The sequence below is a fragment of the Lissotriton helveticus genome, chromosome 4_1, assembly GCF_964261635.1.
Source record: "Lissotriton helveticus chromosome 4_1, aLisHel1.1, whole genome shotgun sequence".
NCBI lineage: Eukaryota > Metazoa > Chordata > Amphibia > Caudata > Salamandridae > Lissotriton > Lissotriton helveticus.
Genome location: NC_136063.1, coordinates 1,635,011,783 through 1,635,039,512, shown reverse-complemented (window position 1 = coordinate 1,635,039,512; position 27,730 = coordinate 1,635,011,783). Strand labels below are relative to the sequence as shown.

General features: G+C 49.4%; 1 protein-coding gene across 2 annotated transcripts in view; it reads right to left on the bottom strand.

Moving 5' to 3' along the window:
* Positions 1-27,730, bottom strand: part of TRANK1 (tetratricopeptide repeat and ankyrin repeat containing 1) — a 1,265,441-nt gene that overhangs the window by 29,015 nt on the left and 1,208,696 nt on the right. For both annotated transcript variants that reach the window (XM_078688288.1, XM_078688286.1), the window contains one exon: positions 5,965-6,066. In XM_078688288.1, the coding sequence (XP_078544414.1) occupies positions 5,965-6,066 (102 nt within the window). The remainder of the gene's footprint in view (positions 1-5,964; positions 6,067-27,730) is intronic.

Below are 27,730 nucleotides of genomic sequence, written 5' to 3'. Positions count from 1 at the left end.
GCTTGCAGGCGCGGAAAAAAGAAGAACGGACGTCAGCGCGTGAAGGCGGTGTCTAAGTACTCCGACGACATCATCCCAGCGATCACGATGCCGAACGCGGAGCCACAGTTGACACCTACCGACACGCATGGTTACTGCTGGCGAAAACTTTCCGGATCCAGTCTGACGCCTGGGGGTTCATCTAAGGTAAGGAATCTAACTAACGTTTTTCTTTCAGATTTATCTGTCCGAGAGGAATCATCTGATGATGAAGCCAATCTCAGTGCAGATGAAGTGCCTGTTTTAGATGAGGACACTGATATGTTGATAGTGCAGCAAGAGGCATCTAGATTATAGTCTGGGGCTGCAAGGCTTCCCATTGGAAGAGCTGAACTCTGGGTTGCTTTAAACATGGTGCAGCCGGCGCTGCCTGCCTTTACTGGTGTCGCAGGGTGTAAAGTGAATACTGAAAACTGTTTGCCTATTAATTGTTTTCTGCTGTTTATGGAAGATGTATTTTTGGATGAAATTGTTGAGCTGACTAATTTGTATGCGGAACAGTATTTGAAGGACAAGGAGTGCCAGATTTAAGCCCCTCTCTAGAGTTACCCGTTGGACTCCCACAAATCTTGTTTAGTTGAAGTTCTTGGGTTTAACTTTTTTGATCGGTTTGATAAGGAAGCCATCGCTGTCGTCATATTGGTCTACTAGTTCCTTGGCGGCAACGGCTATATTTCCTTCAATCATGAGTCGTGATTGGTATTAGCTTCTGATTTGGATGCTGCATTTTGTTGATAATGGTTTAGAACTACCACAATATCACCTTGATTGTGACCATCTTTTTAAGATTGGGCCTGCTCTCGATCACTTTGTATATTGGTTCTCAGAGATCTATGCTACAGGGAAAGAAATAGCTGTGGACCGGTCTTTGGTCCTGTTCAAGGGCCATTTAGTTTTTAGGAAGCACATTCCTAGCAAGAGGGCACGTTATGGGATTAAGATGTATATGCTGTCTGAGAGTAGTATTGGATATGTCTATAATTTAAGGGTGTACACTTTCTGTATAACATGCCACGAATATTTTCCAATGGGATGTGTATACTGTCTTGGTGGAGGAATGCCTGCCTGCCTGCCAAAATCACATTTCAGACTTTGGGAGGAAGGTCGAAAGCGGTCAATTGCCGCAGCTCAACCTTCATGCAAGATGGCAGAGAGGGGACAGCTTTGAGGGGAGGACCCTTCCCTGAAGCTGTGAAAGAAGATCCTCCTGAGATGGTAGCCAGATCCGAAGATCGATCGCCATACTCGGAAGCTCGAGATGCTAAACTCTCCAAGCCTAGGCCTGAGCCAAAAGGATAACTTGGGCTCGGTCATTGCAGATCTTCATGAGAACTCTGGGCAGGAGTGGTATGGGTAGAAAGGCATACATGAGGCTTGAGCTTCAAATGAGATGAAAAGCGTCTCCAAGCGAGAGCCACCTTGGAAACTCCAGCGCTGCGTCTCCACGGAGGCAAATAGATCTAACCAATCCTCTCCTCACTGTTGAAAGAGACCTGGCACCACCTCCGGATGGAGATGCCATTTGTGGTCTGCCAGGCATCGGTGGCTGAGTTTGATCACCCTGGTGTTCAGCGAACGTGCAAGGAGTTGAACCGCCAAGGAAATGCCATGCTGTTCCAGCCATGTCAAAGGGTCTACAACCCCACCCGCCCTGTTTGTTGCAGTACCAAATGGCAGTGGTGTGTCCTTGAACACCTGCACTAGCCTTCCCTTGATAAAGTACATATGCCACCACTGCAGATCTTTTGCAGTCCTCGAGGCGATCTTGACCAAGTCAGAAAGATTCCTCTGATTCTGCACCCACTGGAATTTCAGGTCCCACTGCAGAGCCTGCATATGTCATCTGTCATGTGCCACCAGCAAAATGCAGGAGGCCATGAGACTCAGCAGCCTCAGGATCAATCTCACCGAAACCCAGGATAGAGGCTGAAACATCAGTATCATAGATTGAATATCCTGGACTCGCCATTGAGGAGGATAAGTACGAACCTGCTAAATGTCCGGAAAAGCTTCGGAGAATGGGAGCATCTGAGAGGGAGTCAGGTGTTACTTCAGCATGATGATAGTGAACCCCAGCAATTATAGAAGGCTGACCGCAGTCTGGAGGTGGGAGAAGACAGCCTGGGGCGAGCCCACTTTTAACAGCCAGTTGTCGAGATCGGGGAAGATTGGCACCCTTGATCTCCGCAGATGAGCTGCAACCACGCCATCACCTTCATGAACACCCACGGGGCACAGTGAACTGAAAATGCTTGTGGCCTACCGTAAATTGCAGATAGCGCCAGTGGGCAGGCAGGACGGGAATATGAAAAAAGGCATCCTGCAAGTACAATGCTACCATCCAGTCTCCTGTTTCCAGGACAGCCAAGACTTGAGATAGCGTGAGTATCTTGAATGTTTCATTTTTGAGGAAGGAGTTAAGGGCTTGGAAGTCTAGGATAAGACTATGGCCCTAGTCCGTTTTGGACAACTACAGCCTACTTTTAGCTAGCCCTGGAACTCACAATATGGCTCCCTTGGCCAAGAGAGCCCTGACTTCCTTGTGGAGCAAGAACAAATGATCTACCATCAGCCAGTCATGAGCAGGTCAGTATATATGGAAGGGGTCCCAGACAGAACACACCAGATTTCAAGATTCACAGTGTTTGAGTTGAATTAATCAAAAAATTGAATTAGGGTGCAAGGTGTTTTTATTTTCACCGCACCATTATAAACATTCAATGATTCAATAGTCAAAAGTAAATATATACACAATATACACAAATTCAATGCGCCCACAGGGAAGAGGGGAGAGTGCAGGGGAAACAATACACATATTTTTGATAGTTAAACATCACTACTCAAAGTTTCTCATGTGCGTAGGTCTGCAAATCACAATCACAAAAATCATAGATCCCCATACGAGGGGTCAAATGCAGTGTGCAAACATCAGAGTGAATTTCAGGTAGAATCTCCTATTCAGCTGTATACATTACTGTCCTGTAGGAGTTCATGAGCAGGTGGCATGGAGGGAGGGGTAGTCTCGAGGAGGACAAACTAGCACCTTCGGACACCTGTCTGATGTTATGGACTACCAGACAGGAAGGTAATGGCGAATCCTGCCACCAACTGGATGCCCATGGTGGTAAAGTAGCAGAATAAGAAGGCTTGAAGGGGTGTGGTGGATGGTCAGACCATTTGCTACCTGGCCCATGAGGTCTGTGATTACCATGCCCTCGTCCACGCAGAGGCTGAGAAGCATGTGCGGCTCAGTCCCTGGCAGGGTAATGGCACGGTTGGAAGCCCCTTCCATAGCCACAAATGGAGCAAAAGGCAGGCTAGAGGTGAGGAAGGGCAGCCAATAGGCCCAAGGACCTGGCCGTAGTGTATGAGTCCTTAAAGCGATCCAGCGATCCTGCCTCATTTCAGAAGAGATGGGTGCCATTGAAAGACATGTCCATAAGGGAATCCTGGACATCCTGAACAGCCAGTCAACCACGTATTGCGCCTAAGGGCCACTGTCGATGAAAATGCTCTGCCCAGTGAGTCGGCAGTGTCCAATCCACGACTAATTGTGAACTTTGCTGAAGCTCTCCAATCTGCAGCAGCCTGAGAGAGTACGGCCCAGGGCCCGGGCCTCCTCTTGGACTTATGGCAGTACTTGCGCAACCGTGTCCCACAGATTATGGGAGTAACAGCCCAAAAGGCATGGAATGTTTACAGACCGCAATATTAGGCTGACCTGTGGAAAACATTTGTTTCCCCCAAGAGTCCAGCATTTTTGATTCCCTGTCCAGAAGTGTGTCAAGGAATGCGCCCTGGGAAGTCGAGGCTTGGAACACCAAGCTCTCTGTGGTAGGGTGTTGGGTGAGGAAGTTTAGGTGCCCTGGCATGGCGGCAGGCGATTGTCCTATTTACAAGAGATTCTGTGTTGGGTTTGGACCAGGTCCCCACAGGACATCAGTGAGGGCATCATTGAACGGGGAGTAGGGGTTCCAATGAGGAGACTCCCAGTTGCAGCACCTCAGTCAAGATGCTGATCTTGAATGTCACAGAGGGAAAGGGAAGGTCAAGGACCACAGCCGCCCTCCCGCACCATCCTGGCATACAAGTCTCCCTCCTCCAAAGTCACGGTGGGGTAAGGAAGTATACAAGTATTTGAAAAAGTATCCAGTTCACTGGCGTCACCCAGTTTCTCTGTCCAGTTTATATTAGGATCTCCTATGCATGGCTAGTATTCTTCAGGGTCCAGCGACCCCCTCCCGTTTCTCCCCGAGTCCTAGCCCATGGGAATAGGGCTCAGGCTCCAATGTAGGAAGAGGGGTTCCTGCCAGTAATGGAGTTGGGTGACGGCCATCTAGCTCTGTGTTGGTACTGTGTCGGAGTCGGGGATGACAATGGGAATGGCATCGCCAGCAGCGCTAGGAGCATTGGCTTAGGACCACTGCCAGGGAAAGTTGTGATGGTAAAACCGGCATCAGTCCGGCCAAGAATGGATTCTTTGGGGCCCAATGGAGCCGGGGCCCAAGGAGTGTCGATGGGTTCAGGCCATTAAAAATCAGACATATGACATCAATAAAACTCTGAGTTGGATGGAGGTTGCTCCAACTCCCAGAAAGTATGACATCGGCCGGTGACAGGCACCACAAGGCTTAACACCTGTCTTACAAGATGATATTTTGACACACCAGGAGGTAATACCTCAAAATCTGTTGACAAACCATTAAAAAAAGTCTGTCAAAAAATTACACAGGGGTAGCTCTTCACCGCATTAGCGCTGGTTGGTGTGAAAAGAACTCATGTAAGTGTGCCTGGGTGGAGAATATATAGGTGCAGCGGACGTCACTTCCGTTTGGACAACATAAAGTAGAGCTGATGGACACCACCTACCAGCACGCATAGGTACTGCTCATGAAAAATGTTCCAATTCCAGTCTGATGCCTGGAGAACTTCAAAGGTAAGGAATCTGCGGCTAGAAGCCTCTATCAGATTAGAGATGTATGATGAACAATATTTGGATTCAATATTTTCTTCACTTTGATAACATTCATATTCGCTGAGGTATATTATAAGGATTAGCAAATAAACACTAATTGTTCAATAACGGTTTGTATGTGTACATATTTTGTGAGTTCAGGATGGGGTGCATTATCTATGCCCTGCCCAATACTAAATGTCAGGAGAATGCAGAGCATGTGTATCTACAGCCACACATGCTGAAAATGGAATAGTTTTCTGGCATGAATGACAGCTTTTAAACACACCTATACCCCTGAAAGGATAATGCAAGGAAAGGAGTAAGAAATTCCTGTCCATTTTCCTTTCCTTTTCTTTACATAGACAAGAGCCATCTTTGAGGGCTAAAGAAATCTACCCTGGTATGATGCCGAAAATGGGAGGGTTCAACATTATGAAGTAGATGATTGGAAAAGTAGCAGTGACTGTGAAGTATGAAAAGCTTAAAACGTATATAACTTTTGAATGATTTTCCAGTATACTCTTTCAATGACGTTAAAGGTACCCAGGGGTGGAGAGGACGGAGATAAATGCACAGCACATACACCAAATATCTGGAGAATTAGATGGAGAAATTTAACTATACTTTAACGAAGATTACTAATCCAATACAAAACTTCAATTGTTTGATGAAGCTAAAAGGTAGACAGATTATAAGGCTGCAAACCTGCCCAAACTAAATATTGAAAGTTGGCTGGTGACATATATGGGAAAATTAAAAGGAATATTTTAAAGTTGTACGCTGAAGTACTCAACACTCATGCTCACAAACCCGATATTCAGATGATGCGCTTATTTAGAACTGTATTCTTGAATTTCGCCTATTTTCCATCACAGTGATCAGCATTAAAGTGTGAAATTTTCTGTTGAACAATACAGGTAAAACATTACCACAACACACTACTATATGGTTAAAATGCAAAGACTTACTTTCCTTTTCTGTTTTCTTTTCTGCTTTTTTCTTCATCAAGTCTTGAGCCTCTGCAACATGCTTTGTCAAAGTATCAACATCTGTCAGCAATAGCCTTTCAGCTGAAATTGAAAATAATATTTTTTTTCTAACAGAATATTATGAAATGCTATTTCTAAACAATGTTTGGTTGGAAAAGTTATCTTTACCCAGCAGTTAGGACAAGAACAACAGTGACTGCACAAACTTGAGTGTCCATGGTGTCTTGTACATCGGTTTGCGCATTATGCCGTGATGAAATGTAGCCTCGAAGTCTTTCAACAAGCACTGGCAATGCCAATAGTTTTGGCTTTTGTGTGCTGGCATTGCTGTACCAACCATCAGTAACATAGAATACATAGAACAGCAGCAGTGCAAGCTTACCTTACACACAGAGACCAGGTACAGAATTGGCAGCAACAACAGACACCAGAAAGCGGTTACAGCACAGAAAAGAGCAACGCAAATGCCCTGAACACATTATTAACAGCACAAGCAGTGGTAATGTAAGTTGCTAATACAAACACAGTCTTTCCTCCAGCTTGTGAAGTCACTGGGCCAACCAAGCACCGAAGACAACCATACTGGTGTTCCCTTCTAACTAGGATATAGGTACTTAGGTTGGCAACAAAAAAGTTGGCATCCCTGGCTCTCTGAATGAAGATGTGGAACAGCATTGAAGGTTAAGCAAGGAAAAAGGTGTAGGGTGGCTCGAGGTATAGTGAAACACAATAAGCACAGTGAGTCATGAGTACTTTAAATACAAATGGTATTCGATTTAGAAAGGTAATGAAAGATAATACTGTGGTAAAACCAGGAACACTGGCTGACAACACAACTTATTGTTCATGATAATGAACTTGAGCTTAAACCTGAAAGTGAAAACACCTCAGCGGTGGAACGTTGGAATGCTTCACTGATCTTCAGAAATATACTGATCGCGAGCAATGCACTGTAAGTTGGAAGAGTCCAATGCTCCCACCAAAACTAAAAGGCTGCAAAACAAAGTTGTAAACTATCTACACACCTAGATTATGCAAACACCCAAAACAAGGTACAAACAAGCAAATGCAATGACAACCAAAAGCAGAATGTACCTTGTAAACTGCAAAGTGAAGTGTTGTGGTCATGGAGTAATGGGTTTACCTTTAATGATATTGGTCTTCTGAAATGGCTGAAATGGTGATCTCATGTCTTGGGGGCCCTAGAAACTCTGGATCAGTGGATCCTCAGTATGGTAGGGAAAAGGTGACAACAGTTTTAATAGTCTACAGTAGGCAATGTTCGGAATACCCTTTTCCCTAAAGTATCCATTGTCATCCTTTGTGTTTCTGGAGGAGATCAATAAGTGGAGCCAACAGTATCATATCTTTTTAGTTACAGATATGATCAAGGGATTTTTCATGGAATTATGAATCTCTTGTTAATATTAATATTATATATATTTAGCATATATTATTTTATTTATATTTTTAAATCGATATTTTTTCCATCTATATTTTTAACTTTGATATTTTTGATTCAATATTTTTGTACTTACCTGTTAAGGTACTGGAGTTGATATTTTTGTAGTAATTTTTCTCTCTCGATATTTCTTACTTCGATATTTCTTACATTGATATTATGTCAGTCATGCGAGAAGATGATCAAGTGCCTTTCTAATCCTGTGAGAAAAGCCAGGTTTTTAAGGCCTTTCTGAAGGTGAGTAGGGAGGGAGCAGCTTTTGGTGTCAGTGGTAGACTGTTCCAAAGCAAAGCTGTGGTCCTGAAAAAACTCTTCCCACTTCCTAAATGGGGGACAGTCAGATACACGGCAGAGCCTGACCGAAGCGTCCCCACTAGGACGTACCATTCGAGTTTCTCCTCGAAACGGGCTGTCCCCAGTCCGTGCAGTGATTTATAGGCCAAATAAAGAGCCTTGAACATACATTGTTGTTTGACTGGCAGCCAGTGTAGGTTCCTGATGGCTTCTCTAGCCGATTCGTATTTGGGAATTATAAAAAGGAAACAGGCAGCTGCAGTTTGCAATGTCTGAAGCCTCTTTAGAAAAACCCGATGCAAGATTAAGAGAGAGACTATTTCAATAGTAGATCCTTGTGAGAACCAGTTCCATGATTACAGTTTTCAAAAGTTCGGGAGGCAGAAATGTTTCGATCTTTTTTATAAGCCTTATGGAGTAGAATGTAGCCGATGTGATTTTATTCACTTGGTACTTTAATTTTTATTTATTTACATTTTTGAATTGAGATGTTATAGTGTTAAATGTGTAAACTATTTTTTTTATTAATTAGTTAGTAATTAGTGGGTAATTAATTACACAATTAACATAATTGCCAATTTTAGGTGTGTGTTGAGGTGTTTATAGGTGAAAATGGTGGGAAAGGTCAATTTATTTTTAATTGATGAATTAATAATTACTTAATTTTAATTAATTAGTCATTAATGATGGTAATTGTGTAATCAATTTTAGGTGTGTATTTATAAGTGTAAATGGTGGGAAGGGTGGGAAGTGATTTATTTTTAATTGATGAATACTTAGTTTTTAATTGATTAAAATTAATTAATTAGTAGTTTTAAAATACTGTTTATTTTTTTAAACATTATTTTAATTTTTAAAATTATTTAAATGTTATTAGTCATTTTTACCCTTTCGATGTCTAACACTTTCCCTACTGTTGCACTCACTGGAGTGGGAATAGTAATTTTTACCCATCCGCCATCAAGCACTTACCATACTGTTGCACTCACTGGAATGGGAATAGTAATGTTTACCCCTCCGACATCCAACACTTTTCCTACTGTTGCACTCATTGGAGTGGGAATAGTAATTTTTACCACTCCGCCACCCAGCATTTTCCCTGCTATTGCACTAATTGGAGTGAGAATAGTACATTTTACCCCTCCACCATCCAGCACTTTCCCTACTGTTGCACACTTAGGAGTGGGAATAGTAATTTTTACCCTTTCGATGTCCAACACTTTCCCTACTGTTGCACTCACTGTAGTGGGAATAGTAATTTTTACCCTTTCATTATCTAACACTTTCCCTACTGTTGCACTCGCTGGAGTGGGAATAGTAATTGTTACCCCTCCGCTATCCAATACTTTCCCTACTGTTGCACTCATTGGAGTGGGAATAGTAATTTTTAGCCCTCCACTATCCAGAACTTTCCTTACTGTTGCATTCACTGGAGTGGGAATAGTAATTTGTACCTCTCAGCCATCAAGCACTTACCATACTGTTGCACTCACTGGAGTGGGAATAGTAACTTTTACCCCTCTGACATCCAACACTTTCCCTACTGTTGCACTCATTGGAGTGGGAATAGTAATTTTTACCCCTCCGCCATCCAGCATTTTCCCTACTATTGCACTAATTAGAGTGAGAATAGTACATGTTACCCCTCCACCATCCAGCACTTTCCCTACTGAAGTGATTTATTTTCAATTGATGAATTAATACTTAGGGGCCCATTAGGATGTCGGGCGGATTGCCCCCGCCAGGCTGACGGTAGCCACGGCCAGCCTGGCGGGGCCAATCCGCCTGACATCCTCACTTGTTTCCCCTCCCGCCATATTAGTATGGCGGAGGGGACCTCGGCAGACGGAAAGACCGTCCGCCGCTTTTCCGCCTCTGTCGCCTTGCGGCCAGGGCGGAAAAGGAATAATATGGTGGCGGTGTCTATGAGACACCGCCAGCCATAATACAATGGGCATTTTACAATGCCTTGCTGCCACGGAAAGGCATGCGGTCTTCACTTTGGGGGCCCCCTGCGGGCCCCCAAAGTGAAGGAGGGGTGGGGGGTGCACACGGGGGGGGGGGGGGGGGTACCTGTGGTACCCCCCTGCATTTACATATACAATGCAGTAGGCACCGCATGGTGCCTGCCGCATTGTGTATACAAATGCATATATGCATTTATGGCATTGTGGCGGCACAATGTTATAAATGCAGGATGCGGCCGCCACTGTGGGGGGCCGCATCCTAATACCACCCACGGGACCCCCGCCCTTATGGCGGGCGGTCCCAATCCCCGTCAGGATGGCGGGCGGGCAAAGTCCACACGCCATCCTAATGACCCCCGTAGTTTTTAATTGATTACAATTAATTAGTAGTTTTTTAAAATATTGTTCATTTTTTTAACATTATTTTAATTTTTAAAATTGTTTAAATGTTATTAGTAATTTTTACCCTTTCGATGTCCAACACTTTCCCTACTGTTGCACTAATTGGAGTGAGAATAGTACATTTTACCCCTCCACCATCCAGCACTTTCCCTACTGTTGCACTCACTGGAGTTGGAATATTCATTTTTACCCCTCCACTATCTAGCACTTTCCTTACTGTTGCATTCACTGGAGTGGGAATAGTATTTTTTACCCCTCCGCTATCCAACACTTTCCCTACAGTTGGACTCAGTGGAGTGGGAATTATAATTTTTACTCCTCCGCTATCCAGCACTATCCCTACTGTTTCACTCACTGGAGTGGGAATAGTAATTTTTATCCCTCTGCCATCCAGCATTTTCCCTACTGTTGCACTCACTGGAGTGGGAACAGGATTTTTTATCCCTCCGCTATCCAATGTTTCCCTACTGTTGCACTCACTGGAGTGGGAATAGTAATTTTTACCCATCCACTATCCAATACTTTCCCTACTGTTGCACTCACTGGAGTGGGAATAGTAATTTTTACCCCTCCGCTATCAAACATTTTCTCCACTGTCGCACTCACTAGAGTTGCAATAATACATGTAAATATTCTGCTATCCAACATTTTCCCTACTGTTGTGTTAATTGGATTGTGAAATGTATGATATAATTATTTTTATTTAGTTTAATGTTTGAATTAATTATAAAATAGTTATTTTTTAAATTTAAATCATTGATATATGTCTATATTTCATTTTGATATAATTGAAGTTTATAAATTGAATAAAGATATTAGTTAATAAATGATTTGAAAGTAAATATATTTATAATCAATATGTTTTACATCTATATTTTAACTTCAATATTTTTTATTGACTATTTTTGTATTGCGAATTTCGGCCTTTGCGAATGCGAATTTGCTTCATACATATGGCCCCAAGTCCTTGAATTTCAGTTGTTTATCTAATAGGAAGCCTGCGTTTTTTACTTTGGTTGAGGGTTCAGGCAGTGAGTCCAAATCGGGCGGTCACCAATATGGCGTCCAGAATGAAGGGTTGTAGCCAAAACATTATGACCTCAGTTTTAGCGGCGTTCAACTTAAGGCAGTTGTGATCCATCCAATTGCTCACATTGCTCATGCATGTTCTAAAAGCTGTGCCCGAGTTGTTTTCAGGTTTTGCTAATGACACCACAATTTGGGTGTTGTAAGTGTAAGAAGTTAAGAAGAAATCCGCATTTTTAATGATGGTCGCGAGTGGCGTATCGTAAAGGCTTAACAATGTGGGGGTCAGTGCCAAGCCCTGATGGACTCCACAAGGCAAGGAGAAAGGCATAGATGTAAACTTGCCCATCGTCACATTATGTATCCCCTAACCCCGGACTCAGCATACGGTCAGCCAAAATCTCGTGGCTGACCGTATCAAACACTGGGGAGAGATCCAGCAAAATCAGGACCACCGTCCCTCCCCTGCAAGCAATTCACGTATATACTCTGTAGCTACCACCAGAGCGGACTCCTGTACTGCGATTTCTTTCTAAACCCATGTTGTGTATCGTCCAATAAGGAATTTTCTTCTAGATACTCTGAAGTTGTTGGATCATAACTTTCTCCGCCAACTTGGCGGCAAAGGGGAGTCTTGATATAGGACGATAGGTATTCAGGTCGTGAGCATACAGACTGTCTTTTTTTAATAGGGGCAGAATAGAGGCTTGTTGCCAGTGAGAAGGGAAAGTTCCTTCTGCAAACATGTTGTCAAGAATTGGCGCCAAATATTGTGCCACTTGAGCAGGAGCACAAGTTACTACTTGTGTAACAATATATCTGTAAGAGACATTAGTTAGTGATAGATTCCTTACCTTAGAATATCCCCAGGCATCAGACTGGATCCGGAAAGTTTTGCTTAGCAGTACCCTTGCGCGTCGGTAGGTGGCGTCCTGCGGCTCTGCATCAGTCACTGGCATCGTCAGCGCCGAGATGACGTCATGGAGAGTACTTAAGCGCCACCCATGCACGCTGACGTCAGTTCTGTACACGACTTTCCGCACCAGGAACGCAGAGCAATGCACGATACTGACCATTGGTGCATTAAACTAGGGCCCTAAAAGGGGATGACCGTAACCCTAGTAATCACTTCACAGAACGGGGAGTATGGGTGTGGCGGTAAAGAATCTATCACTAACTAATGTCTCTTACAGATATATTGTTACACAAGTAGTAACTTGTGCATCTGAAAGAGACATGTTAAGTGATAGATTCCTTACCTTAGAATAGATACCCCAGCTATACCAACCCCGGTGGTGGGTCTGTGAACAAAATTACACCAGGAAGTCACGTAGAACAGAACGGCCAAAGAAGCCGTCTCTCCGGACTTGACTGTCAAGGCAGTAGTGCTTTGGATACGTGTGCAGCGAGGCCCATGTAGCTGCCTGACAAATGTCCTGCAAGGGAACGCGGCATCCCAAGGCAGTAGTGGCTGCGGTAGCCCTGGTGGAATGGGCACTCAGACCCACAGGAGGCTCCTTCTTGGCCAAGGAGTAACATGCTTTGATGCACAGAACGGCCCACCGGGTAATGGTCCGTTTGTGCACCGCCCAACCTTTTTTGGGGCCCACTTAGCCAACAAAGAGCTGATCATCCACCCGGAACTGTTGTGTACACTGCAGATAGAAAGCAAGCGCACGTTTTGGGTCCAGACGGTGGAGCTTCTCCTCTTCCCTGGAAGGATGCGGAGATGGAAAGAAGGTGGGCAAAGTGATGGTCTGCCTGATGTGGAAGGGAGTGACAACCTTTAGCAAGAAAGAAGGACGGGTCCTTAAAACCACCTTGTCCGGCTGAACAGAAAGGAAAAGAGGTTTAGAAGAAAGAGCCTGGAGCTCACTCACTCTTCTAGCATTGGTGATAGCTACCAGGAAAGCTGTCTTGAGCGTGAGAAGACGTAAGGACAGTTATGAAGGGGCTCGAAGGGCGCGCACTTCAGAAAAGTCAAAACACGAGTTAAGTCCAATTGAGGCATTATGAAAGGCACGGAAGGAAACGTGTGCGTAATGCCTTTGAGAAAACGGTTAACAACTGGGGACTTAAAAAGAGAAGGCTGATCAGGAAGCCTCAGGAAGGCAGAGATGGCCAAAAGATAACCTTTGATAGTGCCCAGAGCAGAGCCCTGCTGGGCCAGAGATAGAAGGAACAGAAGGACCTCAGAAAGAGGGGCAGAAAGGGGATCCACAGCCTTTGCTCCGCACCATGCCACAAATTTGGTCCATCGGCAGGCGTATACCGTTTTAGTGGAGGGACGCCTGGCTGCCAGAATGACATTACAGACTTCGGGAGGAAGGTCGAAAGCCATCAACTGTCGCCGCTCAATCTCTACGCATGGAGGTGGAGGCTGGACAGGTTCGGTGGAGGACTGTCCCCTGCTGCAGCGACAGAAGATCCTCCCGAAGAGGCAGACGGATCGGGGGATTGATGCTCATACTGAGTAGCTCGGGATACCATACTCTTCGAGCCCAGTTGGGAGCCACAAGAATAACTTGGGCCCGGTCGCACCTGATCTTCTTCAGCACTCTGGGCAGAGTGGTATAGGTAGAAAAGTGTACAGTAGACTGCAGCTCCACTCGAGACGAAAAGCGTCTACGAGCGATGCCTCCTTGGAAATTCCAAAGCGCAGAACTGATGACATTGTGCGTTCTCTTCGGTGGCGAATAGATCTAACCAAGGCTCTCCCCACTGCTGAATGAGACCTTGCGCCACGCCCGTGTTCAGACACCATTTGTGATCCATCAAGCACCGAGGCTAAGTTCGTCCGCCCTGGCGTTCAGAGAACCTGCCAGGTGTTGAAACACCGAGGTAATGCCTTGATGTTCCAGCCATGCCCAGAGGCGCAGAGCCTCCTGACATAGGGTCCAGGACCCCACCCCACCCTGTTTGTTGCAATACCACATGGCGGTGGTGTTGTCCGTGAACACGTGCACTACACTTCCCCGGATAGAGGGAAGGAATGCCTTCAGTGCAAGTCAGATCGCCTGCAGCTCCAGAAGGTTGATATGGAGCCGGTACTCCGCCGGAGACCAGAGGCCTCTGATCTCTGCCTCTCCCAAGTGGCCTCCCCATCCCAGGAGGGACGCATCCGTCACCACTATGTGCTCCGGTTGGGGAAGGGAGAGTGAGCCACCACTGCCGTTGTGAATAACCGAGGGGCGCTAGTAAGGCCGAAGGGGAGCACGGTAAACTGAAAATGCTCCTGGCCTACCGTTAACCGCAGGTAACGCTGGTGGGCTGGTAGGACAGGGATGTGAAAATAAGCGTCCTGCAAGTCCAACGCTACCATCCAGTCTCCATGGTCGAGAGCAGTCAAAACCTGAGCCAGGGTGAGCATCTTGAACTCCTTCCGGAGGAAGCGATTAACGTCCCGGAGGTCCAAGACCGGACGCAGAACCCCTTTGTCCTTCTTGGGGACCAGAAAGTAGTGGGAATAGCAACCACTCCCTACTTCTGGCCCAGGAACGCACTCTATGGGCCCCTTGGCCAAGAGGGCCGCAACTTCCTGTTGGAGAAGAGCCAAATGATCCCCCAACATGCGGTGGCACCGAGGTGGCATGGCTGGAGGTGGGGACTGAAAGGGAAGGGAGTAACCCTTGCAGATGATCTGCAGCACCCATTCGTCTGACATAATCTCGCACCAGCGGGGGAGGTGGTGGCGTTCCTGCCACCCACCGGCGAAGGGGGGTTCCCTGAAGCTCAGATTAGGAGTGTTTAGAGGTGGAAGCAGCGGGAGTGGAGGTGGATGGACCCGCACGCTGGTTCCCCGACGAGCCTCTGCGGAAACCGCAACCGCGGCCTCGCGCTGGCTGGTTCTGCACAGGCCTGGTGGAAGGGCGCGCCTGGGCGCCTCGACCCTCGTTACGAAAGGAACGAAAACCAGGAGTGGCCGGGGCCTTAGTAGAAAGACCCAGGGACTTGGCCGTAGCCCTCGAGTCTTTAAAGCTCTCCAGTGCACTGTCAGGTTTGTCGCCAAACAGGCGGGTGCCATCAAAGGGCATGTCCATGAGCGAACTCTGGACATCGGGCGAGAACCCGGTCAAACGCAACCAGGCATGGCGCCGCAACGCTACGGTTGTAGAGATCGTCCTACCCAGGGAGTCGGCGGTGTCTAACCCACACCGGATGGTAAACTTAGCTGCATCTTTGCCCTCAGCAATCGCCTGCACCTCCTCAGGACACTGAGGCAACACCTGAGCAATGGCGTCCCACACCGTGTGGGAGTAGTGGCCCAACAAGCAGGCGGTGTTCACCGACCGCAGCCCAAGGCTGGCCGAGGAGAACAAGCGCTTCCCAAACTGGTGCAGCCTTTTAGAGCCCTCATCCGGCGGGGCCATGGGAAAGGCACTCAGCGACGTCGAGGCCTGAATGACCAGGCTCTCAGGCGTAGGGTGAGTGGTCATGAAAGCGGTGTCACCTGGTGCCAGTCGGTGGCATCTAGTGACGTTTTTATCCATGGGGCCCCCGTGGCTGGTCTTGACCAGGAGCCCATGAGGACCTCTGTAAGAACGTCATTAAAGGGAAGCAGCGGCTCTGCCAAGTTACACGCCGTCTGGAGCACCTCGGTGAGGAGGTTAGTCTTGAGGGCCTCTGTGGGGTGGTCAAGATTGAGGGCCTCAGCGGACCGACGGAGGACCACCATATAGGAGGCACCCTCCTCCATCGTGGGCGGGGGAGAGGCGAAGCCCGGGTCAGAAGAGACATCGAGGTCGCCTGCATCCTCCAAATCATCCACACAATCGAGCTCGGAGTCACATTGCTGAGCAAGCGGGTCCTTGGACCCCTCCCAGTCGTCGTCCGCCTCTGGCGTGGCGGGAGCTGGATGCGGAGGTAGAGCCGGGGCCGGAGATGGGGCGAACGGCGTCGGGAACAGCGCCGGCTGGGGCTGGACCGGCGCTGGTTCCCAATGCGGATCTCAAGCTGGAACAAAATGTTCTGGGAACCGGGGCAGGGGTGGGATAAATGGCACCCAGTGTGGCCCCGGGGCTAGAGCCGAGGGTGATGCAGGGCTGGAGCAGAGGGTGGCGCCAGGGCCGGAAACGCAGCACCTTGTGGCGCTGGGACCGGAGCCAGCGGTGCAGGATCCTGTGGCGCCGGGGCTGGAGTTCGAAGGCGGAGCTGCCAGGGCAGCAGGATCTGGACACGGGTCCGCGGGACCCGAAGGCGTGCAGGCGGGAGCACGAGGCCTGTAAAGGCGGTCCAAAGCAGCAAGGAATTCTTGCATCTTTTCGGGAGTTGCCGACGGACCCGGGTAAGGCGGGTAGGCCGCGGAACTCTCCGACTCCAGAGGAGCCACAGGGGCTGTCCCCTTCGTAACCCTCCGAGGAGCGACGTCGGAGAGCGAACACGCTTCTTTGACTTCTTTTTATGGTGAAGCTTACCGGAATCCGATGGCGAAGACATGGAGTCCAAGGAGCGACGTCTCTGGTACCGGGAACAGTCCCAGGGGCAGCAACGTGATGAATGCTGGACCTCCAGCAGCTTTGGACGCCGCTCCCGTAAGGCCTTGGGGGCCATGGCGCGGCAGTCCCGGGAGTCGTGGTCGGCCTCCAGGCGTAGAGGCAAACATTGTGGGAGTCCGCTACCGACATGTTTCGGCGTCAGGTCCCACAGGACTTGAAACCGGGCATCCCTACCTGCACCAAGAGAAGGTGGGGGGAGACAAAAAGTCTCAAAACTGTGGTCAAAAATAGACCAAGGTACGTGCTCAATACGGATTTACGCTTACTAGCGCGGAAAAAGAAAACTGATGTCAGCGCGCATGGGTGGCGCCTAAGTACTCTCAGTGACGTCATCTCAGTGCTGACGACGCTAGTGACGGACGCGGAGCCGCAGGATGCCACCTACTGACGCGCAAGGGTACTGCTAAGCAAAACTTTCCGGATTCAGTCTGACGCCTGGGGACATTCTAAGGTAAGGAATCTATCACGAACATGTCTCTTTCAGATATCTTGTGCATTATTTTAGGAGGACATGGGTCTTGTGGCACACTAGATTTGATTAGCGGGATTAACTTTGAGAGTTGTTCTTCTGCAGGGGCCTTAATGGTAGAAAATCTGATTTTACCCAACAGGTCAGTTAAGGCGTGCCCATCCTGTTGACTGGCTACTCTCTTTGAAGTAAGTATATTAAAAATGCAGGCAACTTATTCCTGAAAAAAGTTTGCCAGCGCATCATAGAAATTTTCCTTTGTTACTGCAAGATTAGGGCTGGCTGGTACTACCAATTATTTTATTACTGAAAAGAGGGTTTGCATCACAGGCTGCTTTTATATGCTTGGAGTAGAATGAGGTTTTCACTGCTACGATAGATTTTTATGTTCAGCTAGTTCATTTTTATAAATATTTTTATCCTCCACAGCGTAGTTTTTTCTCCATTTCTGTTCTTGTCTATGGCAATCCTGCCTTGATATCCGATGGTTATCAATGCACCAGGGCTGGGATATTTTCTTACCTGTAATATTTTGATTGGTGCTATTGTGTCGAAAGCAGAATTTACCCAGAGTGAAAAATGTTTAACACTTTGCTCCACGTTTTCGACTAGTTGCCATGGACCATGGGAGATGGCATCTCTCAGATCGGCCGACTGTATTTTGTGCCACGCTCTACTTTGGGTTTGTTGAACAGTTTTTCTGTGCCTGATAATTTTTTAAGTTTGTAAAGATTGAAACACTGTCGACCCCTACAACAGGAACTCCTTACACTGTATATAATCTTGTGGAGTTCTATTTTATGTTGTCAATGTGATGTTATGTTTTTAAATTCACTATCACCTTGTCAAGACACGCCCACTTTTCACTTTGAGTGAGCACCTGAAAACTATTTAAAAATCTGTGTAAAATAAATTGTCCTTTTTACACAACATATGTTACCCTACTCTTGTTTCCCAGTATGACTAATCACTTTGTTTATACTTAAATTACAGTAACCCCTTAGTGGATCACACTTCTTGCTCTGAACCCACCGTGGCCAACACTGAACCATTGTTTTGTCTAAACAAACTGATAATATTCTCAGTCTTTATCTGCCATTTAACGGCCCAGTGATCGGACCAGGTCAGAGGGATAGATGGGAGTAGACTAATAGTGGGATAGTTGGAAAAGATCCCAACTAACATGTCCAGCGCTAGGCATCAGGCCTCTAGTGATTAGGGATAGTCCAAACGCATTTATTGCATCAATCAGTTTTAGGTAATCTGGGTCAGTTTCTCTTTGCAGAAGAAAATTATGATCGCCCAGCACCTGAAAATTCGCATTGATAGAGGATTCCATTATCGTGCTAAGCTTGTCAGCAAAGCCAACTCACGGTCCTGGTTGGCACTAGATTAGCATCCCTTTAGCAGACTGCGTGTGAGTCGGTGTCGGGCGTGGCCAAGATGGCGGAGTGGCCAAGATGGCGGAGTGGTAGGACGCACTGCTCTCGGCTCCTGCCCATATCAGCATAGCCAGGCCCTCACGGGGCCCGAAATAGCTCGAGGTGACCCTGGGACATTTCCCTGACTGCACCGGACCTGGGCCTGGCCGGAGAGCCTGGCAGGAAAGGCGGACGCGGGCGACCCACTGAGGCCGCGGAGAGACGGACCCGGCCTCCCCGCGGCGGGGCGGCTTCAACAACAAGATGGTCCAAGACCTTGACCACCGAGACCAGCTACCCTTATCCCGGCCGCTCTATAGCCAACTACTCGACCAACTGGCCCTCCCGGAGACATGACTCTCGGCTGGAAGACGACCCTCCAAAGAGGCTGATCCTGGTGCCGCAGGCGAGATCCGTCCCGCTATCTGGGCTGCAGATGAGTGAGCAGCCTCCCTGAAGATACCCCAGAAGCCCTCCGGAGTTGACCGGAAGATCTGCGGGACTCACCGCTGGGCCCGGGTCGGGAGCCGCATACAGCCTGGGGACTCCGCCGACGCACTAGGCCGCTAAGATCTCTGGCTTAGAGTTTGAAGCAGGCCCGCTGACGAGATGCAGAGCACGGCCGCGGCTTTGGAGACGGGGCCCCCAGCGACGATCCTGAGTCATTGAGCCTGGGGCCCGGACTAGCACAGTCCCCTTCCTAGCCATTACCACCGCACTGGTCTAATCCCCTGAGGCCCGCCGGAGACGGCTGCCCACGTGGTGCTGGGCCTGGCGGGCCGAACTGACCAGTAGAACAACAACGGTGGGGGCGCGCTGCCTACGGCGCCGACAAGGGGGAGCTACTATGGACTATGAGCGACCACGAGACACACGCTGAGCAGCTTTCATACATTTGGTGAGGATCAGTGGGGCAAAGACTACCTGGCTTGCGGATCCTGTGGCTGTGTGGGGGGCCGTCCGGTGGAGAAGGGGCGATCCCTAGCTTTCCCTCACTACACCCAAACTGACTGCTGAGCATGCCCATGCGTGGGATCCGGGCCGCATTGAGGAGGTACGGAGGCATTTCTGAATCTGTCGACACAACCTCTTCCCGTGGTGCTGAGAGGGTGGCCCGGCCCACTGCCAAGAGCTGTGAGTCTTTCCCCCCGGCCTGGGCGCAGCATCGCTTTGACTCCCTGGGACTTTACAGAGGATGTGGCCTGGGTAGAACTAGTCTTGACCAACGCAAATCTTCCCTGGCAGACCCACAACAGAAGCACGTACGAGGCCAAGACACTGAAGAAGGGCCATAGCGGTCTGGGGGAAGACCGTCTCCGAGGATCCGCGACCGTTGGGCCTGCGACGTGCATGCTCCATGCACTCGGAGGGAGACTGAGATGGGGGGCCTGCCTGGACGAAAGAGACCTGTGACCCCCCACCAAGGAACCCAGCTTGTTAGCGAGTGCCCAAGCTCCCACCATCCAAACCGCATATTGGCCACTCACCCGGGTAACAGCCACGAAGAGCGCCGGTGGGCGAGCAAACCGTCGAGCTTGGTGGGTCAGCCCTGCCCCCTTCCTGAGCCGTCCAATTTGCTGCGGAGAAGAAGTGCCCAGGGAGGATCGCAGCAAGAAGCCATAGACCCTACGGTGCGCCTTGTGCCCCTTGATCGACGGCTCTCTTCCTCTGGTGCGGCCCCCTGACACCTCGCCTCCACACCGGCACACGCTTGAAAGAGGCAAAGGAGCATGTTCACGTCCAGGACCAAAAAGGTGAAGCCCCTGAAAGACATCAATCCATTCCCAACATGGCTACCGCAGCTCCTGAGGCCGAGACCTCAAAGCACCCTACGGCCGCTGGCAACAAACGCATAACAAAAGCTTTCCTAGAGTCGCTGTTCCTCACTCTTAGAGAAGACATACAATCAGTGAAAACCGAATTCGCCGCGGAGGTCAGAGAGATTCGCCGAGAAGTGGATGGTATTGGGAAGCGGGTGGCTACCCTAGAGGAGAAGAGCAACACCACAGTGACCGAACTGACCATGCTCCAGCAGGAGGTAATCCGCCTACAGGATCAAAATGTGGACATCCAAACACACCTGGAGGATCTAGAAAATCAGTCCCGAAGACATAACATCTGGATCCGTAGGGTGAAGTCCTCGGAGGACACTCAGGACCTGTTCACCTTCACGAAGGGCTCTTCCGCCACATCTTGGGAGACTCACATGATGCCAACATCGTCTTAGACAGAGCTCACAGAGTGGGGTCGCCTCGCGCCCCAACGCCCCACCGGCAGACATCCTGGTGTGCGTTCAAGACTTTAAAACCAAGGAAGCAGTCCTCACTAAGGCGAGAGCTCTTCACCCCATCTCATTTCAGGGACACTCCCCGGTGCTGTACCAGGACTTAGCCCTGATTACGTTTCAAGTTGGGGGGTTGGGGGGGGGCAACCCCTCCTCTTGGTCACATTATGGACCCCAACTTGTTGACTGACCAGTCGTCCCGGGATGACGGACTATTTTTGGTAACTGTACCTGTTCGAACTGTTCCTGTTTTGGGGTGGGTTGGGGATTTTCTTTTTCGAGGGTTTTTGAGTTGTTTTGGGACTGGTTCCCCTGGTCTACCTTCCCCTCCTTTCAAGATGTGTAGATCACCTGACAGCGAGCTGAGACCTCTTTCTCCCAGCTCTGTACCCCTGGGTAACTTCTACGGCGTATGGAATGGCCTGAGTTTCTTTCACACACTAGAAGCCACATAGACCTCTTAAGATTCTAACACTCAATGTATGAGGCCTCAATAATCCGATCAAACGAAGAGCTGTCCTCCACTATCTGGAACACTCCAACGCTGAAATATGCCTTCAACAGGAGACACACCTTATATCCAAAGACCACCACAGGATGAAATCTTGTGCCTTCCCCACGCAGATGTTCTCCTCTACTAAGTCAGCAAGGGTTACCATACTTGTCTCCCACTCCTTTCAGGGCAGAGCACTCCAAAAGGAAGCCGAGGTTAAGGGTCGTTTGCTTACCAGTTTCTAGTGGCCCGGGTGGCCCTTATAGTAGGTTCAGCATACACTCCCAATGAGGGACAAGACAATTTCTTCCACTATGCACTTACTGAGGCAAAGGCTAACACAGAGCGACGCCTGCTACTAGGGGAGACCTGAACTTAGTTTTTGACAACCTTACTGATCGCTCTTGTCTGTGCACAAGCCAAGTTGGGGCTCTTTCTCAGACGGGGCTGGCAAGTGTCCAGGATCTGGGGCTCGTTGACCTATGGCACCACTTCCACCCCCACAGTCGGGCATACGCCTATTACTCAGGAGCTCATAAAACATACGCCAGATTGGACTATTTCCTTCGCTCCACCCCGCTACAGGCTCGCGACTGATACCGAGATCCTAACCGCATCCTTATCGGATCACTCTCCAGTCATGGCTTCCTTTCAGTTCCCACGCACACGGCAACCACTAAGACACTGGCGCTTGCGTGACACATTACTCCACCAGGCCTCCACAGTTGACCAAATCAACACCACCATCTCAAATTACCTAGCCCTCAATGCTAATCCAGAAACTTCCTTAGAGACACAATGGACAGCTCTTAAGGCCACCCCACGGGGAGAATTCATAGCTATCTCTACAGCCGGCAACATAGAACGTAGTCAAAAACGGGCTGAGCTCACTAAGCGGGTTGCAGAACTGGAGCAGATGCACCAACGCACTGGAGTGGCCAGAGCCTGGCGCCAACTATGTGTGGAGCGGAAACAACTCGCAGCACTAGATCAAGATAGGGCCAAAAATTGCAGCTCTCAGCCATTCCTACTACACCGGGGGCAATAGGTGCGGCCGTCTTCTAGCCCACAAATTGCGGGAAGCAAGGCAGCGACAAGGGGTACAAGCCATCTGACCTCTGGGGGGAGAGCCTACCTCGGATGATGCGGCCATCGTGGAAGCCTTCCAAGACTTCTATGCAGAGCTTTACTCGAGTGATCCTCTAGACGCACACCACAGCTCCAAGGCTCCACAGGTACCTGCTCTTAACCCAGCGCAAGCGGACTACCTAGATAGGGATATAGGGACGGAATAAGTTATCGCAGCGATTACCTGCATTTGGCTAGGTAAATCGCCTGGGCCGGATGGCTACTAAGCGGCCTTTTATAAAACCTTTTGTACTCAAGTGGCCCCCTTACTGCGGGACCTATTTAATACCTTCACACAAACTGTAGCTATCCCTGAGGAAATGCTGGAAGTCCGTGGGGCCCGAAGTTGCGCCGATGGGGCCAAACGGCCCAAAGAGGCAGGCCATGGCGGACAGAAATTCCTGCAGCTGGGCTACAGTCGCCGACGGACCCTGGAAGGGAGGGGAGGCCGAAGTCGACAGTGTAGGCTCTGCCGGAGCCACGGGGTGGCCCCACCCGCACCCTCAGCAGCGTTGCGCAACGGGCGAGGGGAAGTTGGAGAGCGATGGCGCTTCTTTGGCTTCACCTTACCTAAACACAAGTGAGAAGACTTGGATCCCGACGATCGATGGTGATGGCTCTGCGACTGGTCCCTCAACCTCCCACGGGACCGGGACCTTGAACGGTGCGGAGCCGACTGCCGGACTTCCAGCAACTTTCGGGACCGCTCCTGCAAAGTCTTCCGCGCCATGACCCAGCAGTCGGGGCACGACTTGGGGTCTTGGTCGCGGCCCAGGCAGTAGAGACACATGCGGTGCGGGTTCGTCACCGACTTTATACGATGACAGTCCTCGCAGGACTTGAAACCGAGCATCCCTACGGCACGAGGAGTTGATTGACTCGAAAAAATAGAGACAAAAAGCCTAAAAAACTTCAGTCAAAAATGTACTGGAGGTACCGGTCTCTCCGGATCTCCGCCTGCTGTTGCGGAAAAAGAAAGAACTGACGTCAGCACGCGAGGGTGGCGTTTAAGCAGCTGCTGCAACGTCATCTCAGCGCCAACGATGGACACGGAGGCGCAAAACGCCACCTTCCGGCACGCAGGGTTACTGCTGACGAAAACTTTCCGGATCCAGTCTGACGCCTGGGGGTAATTCCAAGGTAAGGAATCTATCACTACGTGTTTCTTTTTTTATTATTTTATTTCTGGAACTTTCTGAGGCAAGTTATACACAAATTCAACCTACCCCCCCTCCCCACCCCCCATCCATCATTTGTATAGCACCTCAGTATGGCGTCAGACACCAATCCGCACATTTTCCAATGATTACACAGCCATTTAGCCAACAACCCTGTCAGTAGGGCAGGCGGCGGTAAAATATCTTATTTATGCGTATACACGCAAAGCGAACATCGCAAGGAGGCAGCCGTATCGCAGCTCGTGACCCAGGCACGCAAGTTAGGAGACCACTCAATGTCCCATGTGTTCCAGGCACTGCACCCCTTCCATCTAGGCCTCCTGTGGTTCAGCATCCGTGTCGGTGTCTGCGCTAGCCGCCACGTAGGTTTGGTAAAGCCCCCAGAATTTCTTGGGTCTGCTGGTAGGAGAGAGGAGTTCGCTATATATCTCTGACTGTGTGCAGCAATACAGCATGTCATGTGCCCATCTCTTAGGTGTTGGCTTCGGGCCGCTCATCCAGCAGCATGCCACTACTCTGCGCGCAATTAAAAGCCCCATGTCAGCCAGCCTACAGACTGCTCTAGGCAACTTTTTGGTGTACCCTATCAGAGCTATCATAGGGTCGGGGGGAATGACAACCTTGGTAATGGTGCTGAGTTCAGCGAAAATCTTAACCCAATAGTCATGTATCCCCGGGCATTGCCACACAATGTGTAGGAAATCAGCGTTGGGAGAATGACACCTCTCGCACTCTGCAGAGGTTCTAAGGCCATACCTGAAAAGCCTAGCAGGCGTATAATATATCCAATTGAGGAATTTAAAGTGGACGAGCTTGTGCTGTCCGTTCAGAGAGATCTTCCTAGTGCTGGTGCAGCAGTATGTCGAAGTGTCATCATCCACCACCGTTTGTAAATCTAACTGCCAAGCCAGTCGCGCTTTGGTATATATGTTTTCCCTGTGGGACTGTGATAGGGCGTACAAATGAGATATCAATTTTTGTGGGGTAGTGACCCTAATGACATGCGTGAGTTCCTTCACCTCGGACGGTTCTGCCATAGCCCCCCAAAAGCTCAGTAAGAGCGTGGCGTACTCTAAAGTATTGGAATCTCTACAGTGGCGACGGTGTATCCAGACCAGCTATCACCAGCTCCCAAGTCTTGGCCACCCCATCCCTGAACAGATCCCCCGCCGTCCCAACTCCGAGCTTCCGCATGGTATCTAGTACCCCCTTCTCACGTAGTGGAGGCAGCCACCTGGCCCAGTCAATGGGCATAATAGGGGAATACAGCAATGCGCCATTTTGCTTCTGTAGTAGGTTGCTCCACACATGATTCATGGCCGTTAGTGAGTCTAGGGTTCCCGTGCGTCAATCAGTAGGTTCAAAAATCGTATGCGAGAGGGAGAGCGGTCGTGCAAACAGGGTCTCCATTTTTACGTACCCAAGTATGTAGATGAGCAGCCTGCGCCATTCTATAATAAAGTTCTAGGTCCGGTGCGCCAAGGCCTCCCATGTTGTATGGTAGCGTGAGAAGCGACCATTTCGCCCTGGGTTGGCCGCCCGCCCCCGCAAGCCTCGTGAGCTTCTGTTGCAGCCTCCGGAAGAACATCTTGGGGAGCACCATCGGGATGGACATGAATAAAAATAAGAATCTAGGGAGTACAACCATTTTCATGATGGCAATCCACCCCCTTAAGAGAGAGCGGAAGTTTACACCAGGCAGTCACGTCGTCCTCCAGTCTGCTGAAGGCAGTGCCATAATTGGCTCTAAATAAGATCTCCGGGTCCGTATGCAGTTGAGCCCCCAAGTACCTAACCGTGTCCGTGGTCCAGGTGAGCGGGTATTCCATGGTCGTTGGTAGTGTGATAGGCGTCAGAGGGAACGCCAGTGACTTCGACCAGTTTACTCGCAGACCTGATAGTGCGCCAAAGCGGACTACTTCCCTTAGGACCGATGATAAGTTATTGTCTGGGTCTCTGACATATAGCAGTGTGTCGTCCACGTACATCGACACAACTATCTTGTAGTTCGGGAAGCATATGCCTTCATTGCCATGGTATTCCCGGAGGGCGCAGGCCAGGGGCTCAGCCACCAGTGCATACAGGAGGGGTGAAAGTGGGCACCCCTGCCTGGTGCCCCTGGTGATCGGCAACGAGTCTGTCACCAAGTCATTGAGTCTGATTCTTGCGCGCGGAAGATGGTACAGAGCTCCTATCATTTGTAGGAAAGGCTGTCCAAGACCCATGCGCTGCAGCACCTTTCTCATAAACGTCCATTCGACTGAGTCGAAGGCCTTCTCCATATCAAGGAAGACGGCTAACGCTCTCCTGTCTTGTTGGGTATGTTGTATCGTGCCAAGGACAGTTCGGATATTATACGTCAGGTTCCTGCTTGGGATGAAGCCCGCCTGCTCCGGAGCCACCAACTGAGGCGCCAGGAGAGCCAGTCGAGTGGCCAGGACCTTAGCGAATAGCTTTGCGTCCACATTCAGTAGGGACAGAGGTCGGTATGAACTACAGTCCTCCCTTGGCTTGCCCGGTTTTGGGATCGTTACCAGAAGCGCCTCTCTCATCGATTCTGGCATTTTGCCCTCAACACAAATGTCATCAAAGAGTGTCGACAGATGTGGAATCAGCCCGCTGTCAGGCCGTCTGCTCCCGGGGCGCTACCCGACTTCATACTCATCAGGGCTTCGGATATTTCATCTTTTTCAATTGGGAACATGAGAAATTCCCTATCAGAGTTTGATAACATGGGGAGGTCAATATGCCCAAGGTAATCCTCAATATCCTCTTCTAGGTCCCCACCCCTCGTCGAGTAGAGGTCCGCGTAGTAAGTTTTAAACGCGTTAGCAATGTCAACTGGGTCAGAGAGCGCCTCACCCGTGGCTAATTTTATCTCCGTGATTTGTTGGCATTTTCTCCCACCCCCAATAACCCTGGCCAGCAGCGCACCGGATCTATCGCGCTCTCCGTACACTCTAGCCGTGGCATACTTTCCCATGTGCTTGACTTCTCTGTCTGCTTCGTCGTGGTATTCTTTGAGTAGCGTTTTAATTTCTTCGCTCACTACGCTGTCTGCACTTTCTCTCTGCCTCCTTTCCAGTGCTTCTAGCTGTTTCTCAAGGTCCGTTAGCCGCTTCCGAATAGCCTTCAGTACGCCCGAGTGCTTGGACATCGCCACCCCTCGAATATATACTTTGAATCCCTCCCAGACAGTCTGAAAGCTTTCCACCGAACCTATGTTAGTGTAAAAAAACACGTCTATGGCCTCACCTCTGAACACCGGATCCAATAGCGAGTACGGCGGGAATCGCCAAGTGTGGGGCGGGATAGCGTTGCCCTGAGTTTCCATCTCTAAGAGCACAGGCGAGTGGTCTGAGAGCGTCCTGGGGAGGACACTGCATTTACTAATCGAGCCTAATCTGGAATCCGGGACCAACCAATAGTCAATCCTGGTGTGCATGTCGTGATACGCAGAGTAGTGGGTATAGCCCCCTTGTTGCGGATTGCGTGTTCGCCAGACATCCTCCAGGCCGAAGCACGTCATAGCGCCTTGTAGCTCTACTGCCGCCGCTGCCGGCTTGCGGTGCGGGCCAGCAGACCTATCTAGGATAGGGTCTAGGGTGAGGTTCATATCTCCCCCCCAACAGATGTCATTGGTGTTATAGCTGCGGAGTTTGCTCGCTAAAGCTCGATAAAATTCGGGAGAGTCAAAGTTGGGACCGTAGGTGTTAATGATAACCAAGGACACGCCCCGTCCAGTGCATCTAGAAATTACGTATCGGCCCTCAGAGCCTGCCTCAAGGGTTTGTTGTATCAGCTTGGATTTAGGGTTTACCCATGTCAGGACACCCCTGGCGTGTGTAGTAAAGCCTGCAACCGCCACATTGCCCTCTAATCCCCTATAGTATAGCATCTTACTATCCATAGGGAGGTGAGTCTCCTGAATCAAGGCCAGGTATATACTATGGCGCTGCAAGTAGCTTAGCACTTTCCGTACTTTCCTGTGGTCATTGAGGCCTCGCACATTCCACGTGAGTGCCCTAAGCCTGTTAGCGCGTGTACTGTCTATGTTATCTGTCATCGCATTGGATACACTTCATCAGCGCGTGCGGAATCTTGGCGGGTCGTGTGATCGCGCTGT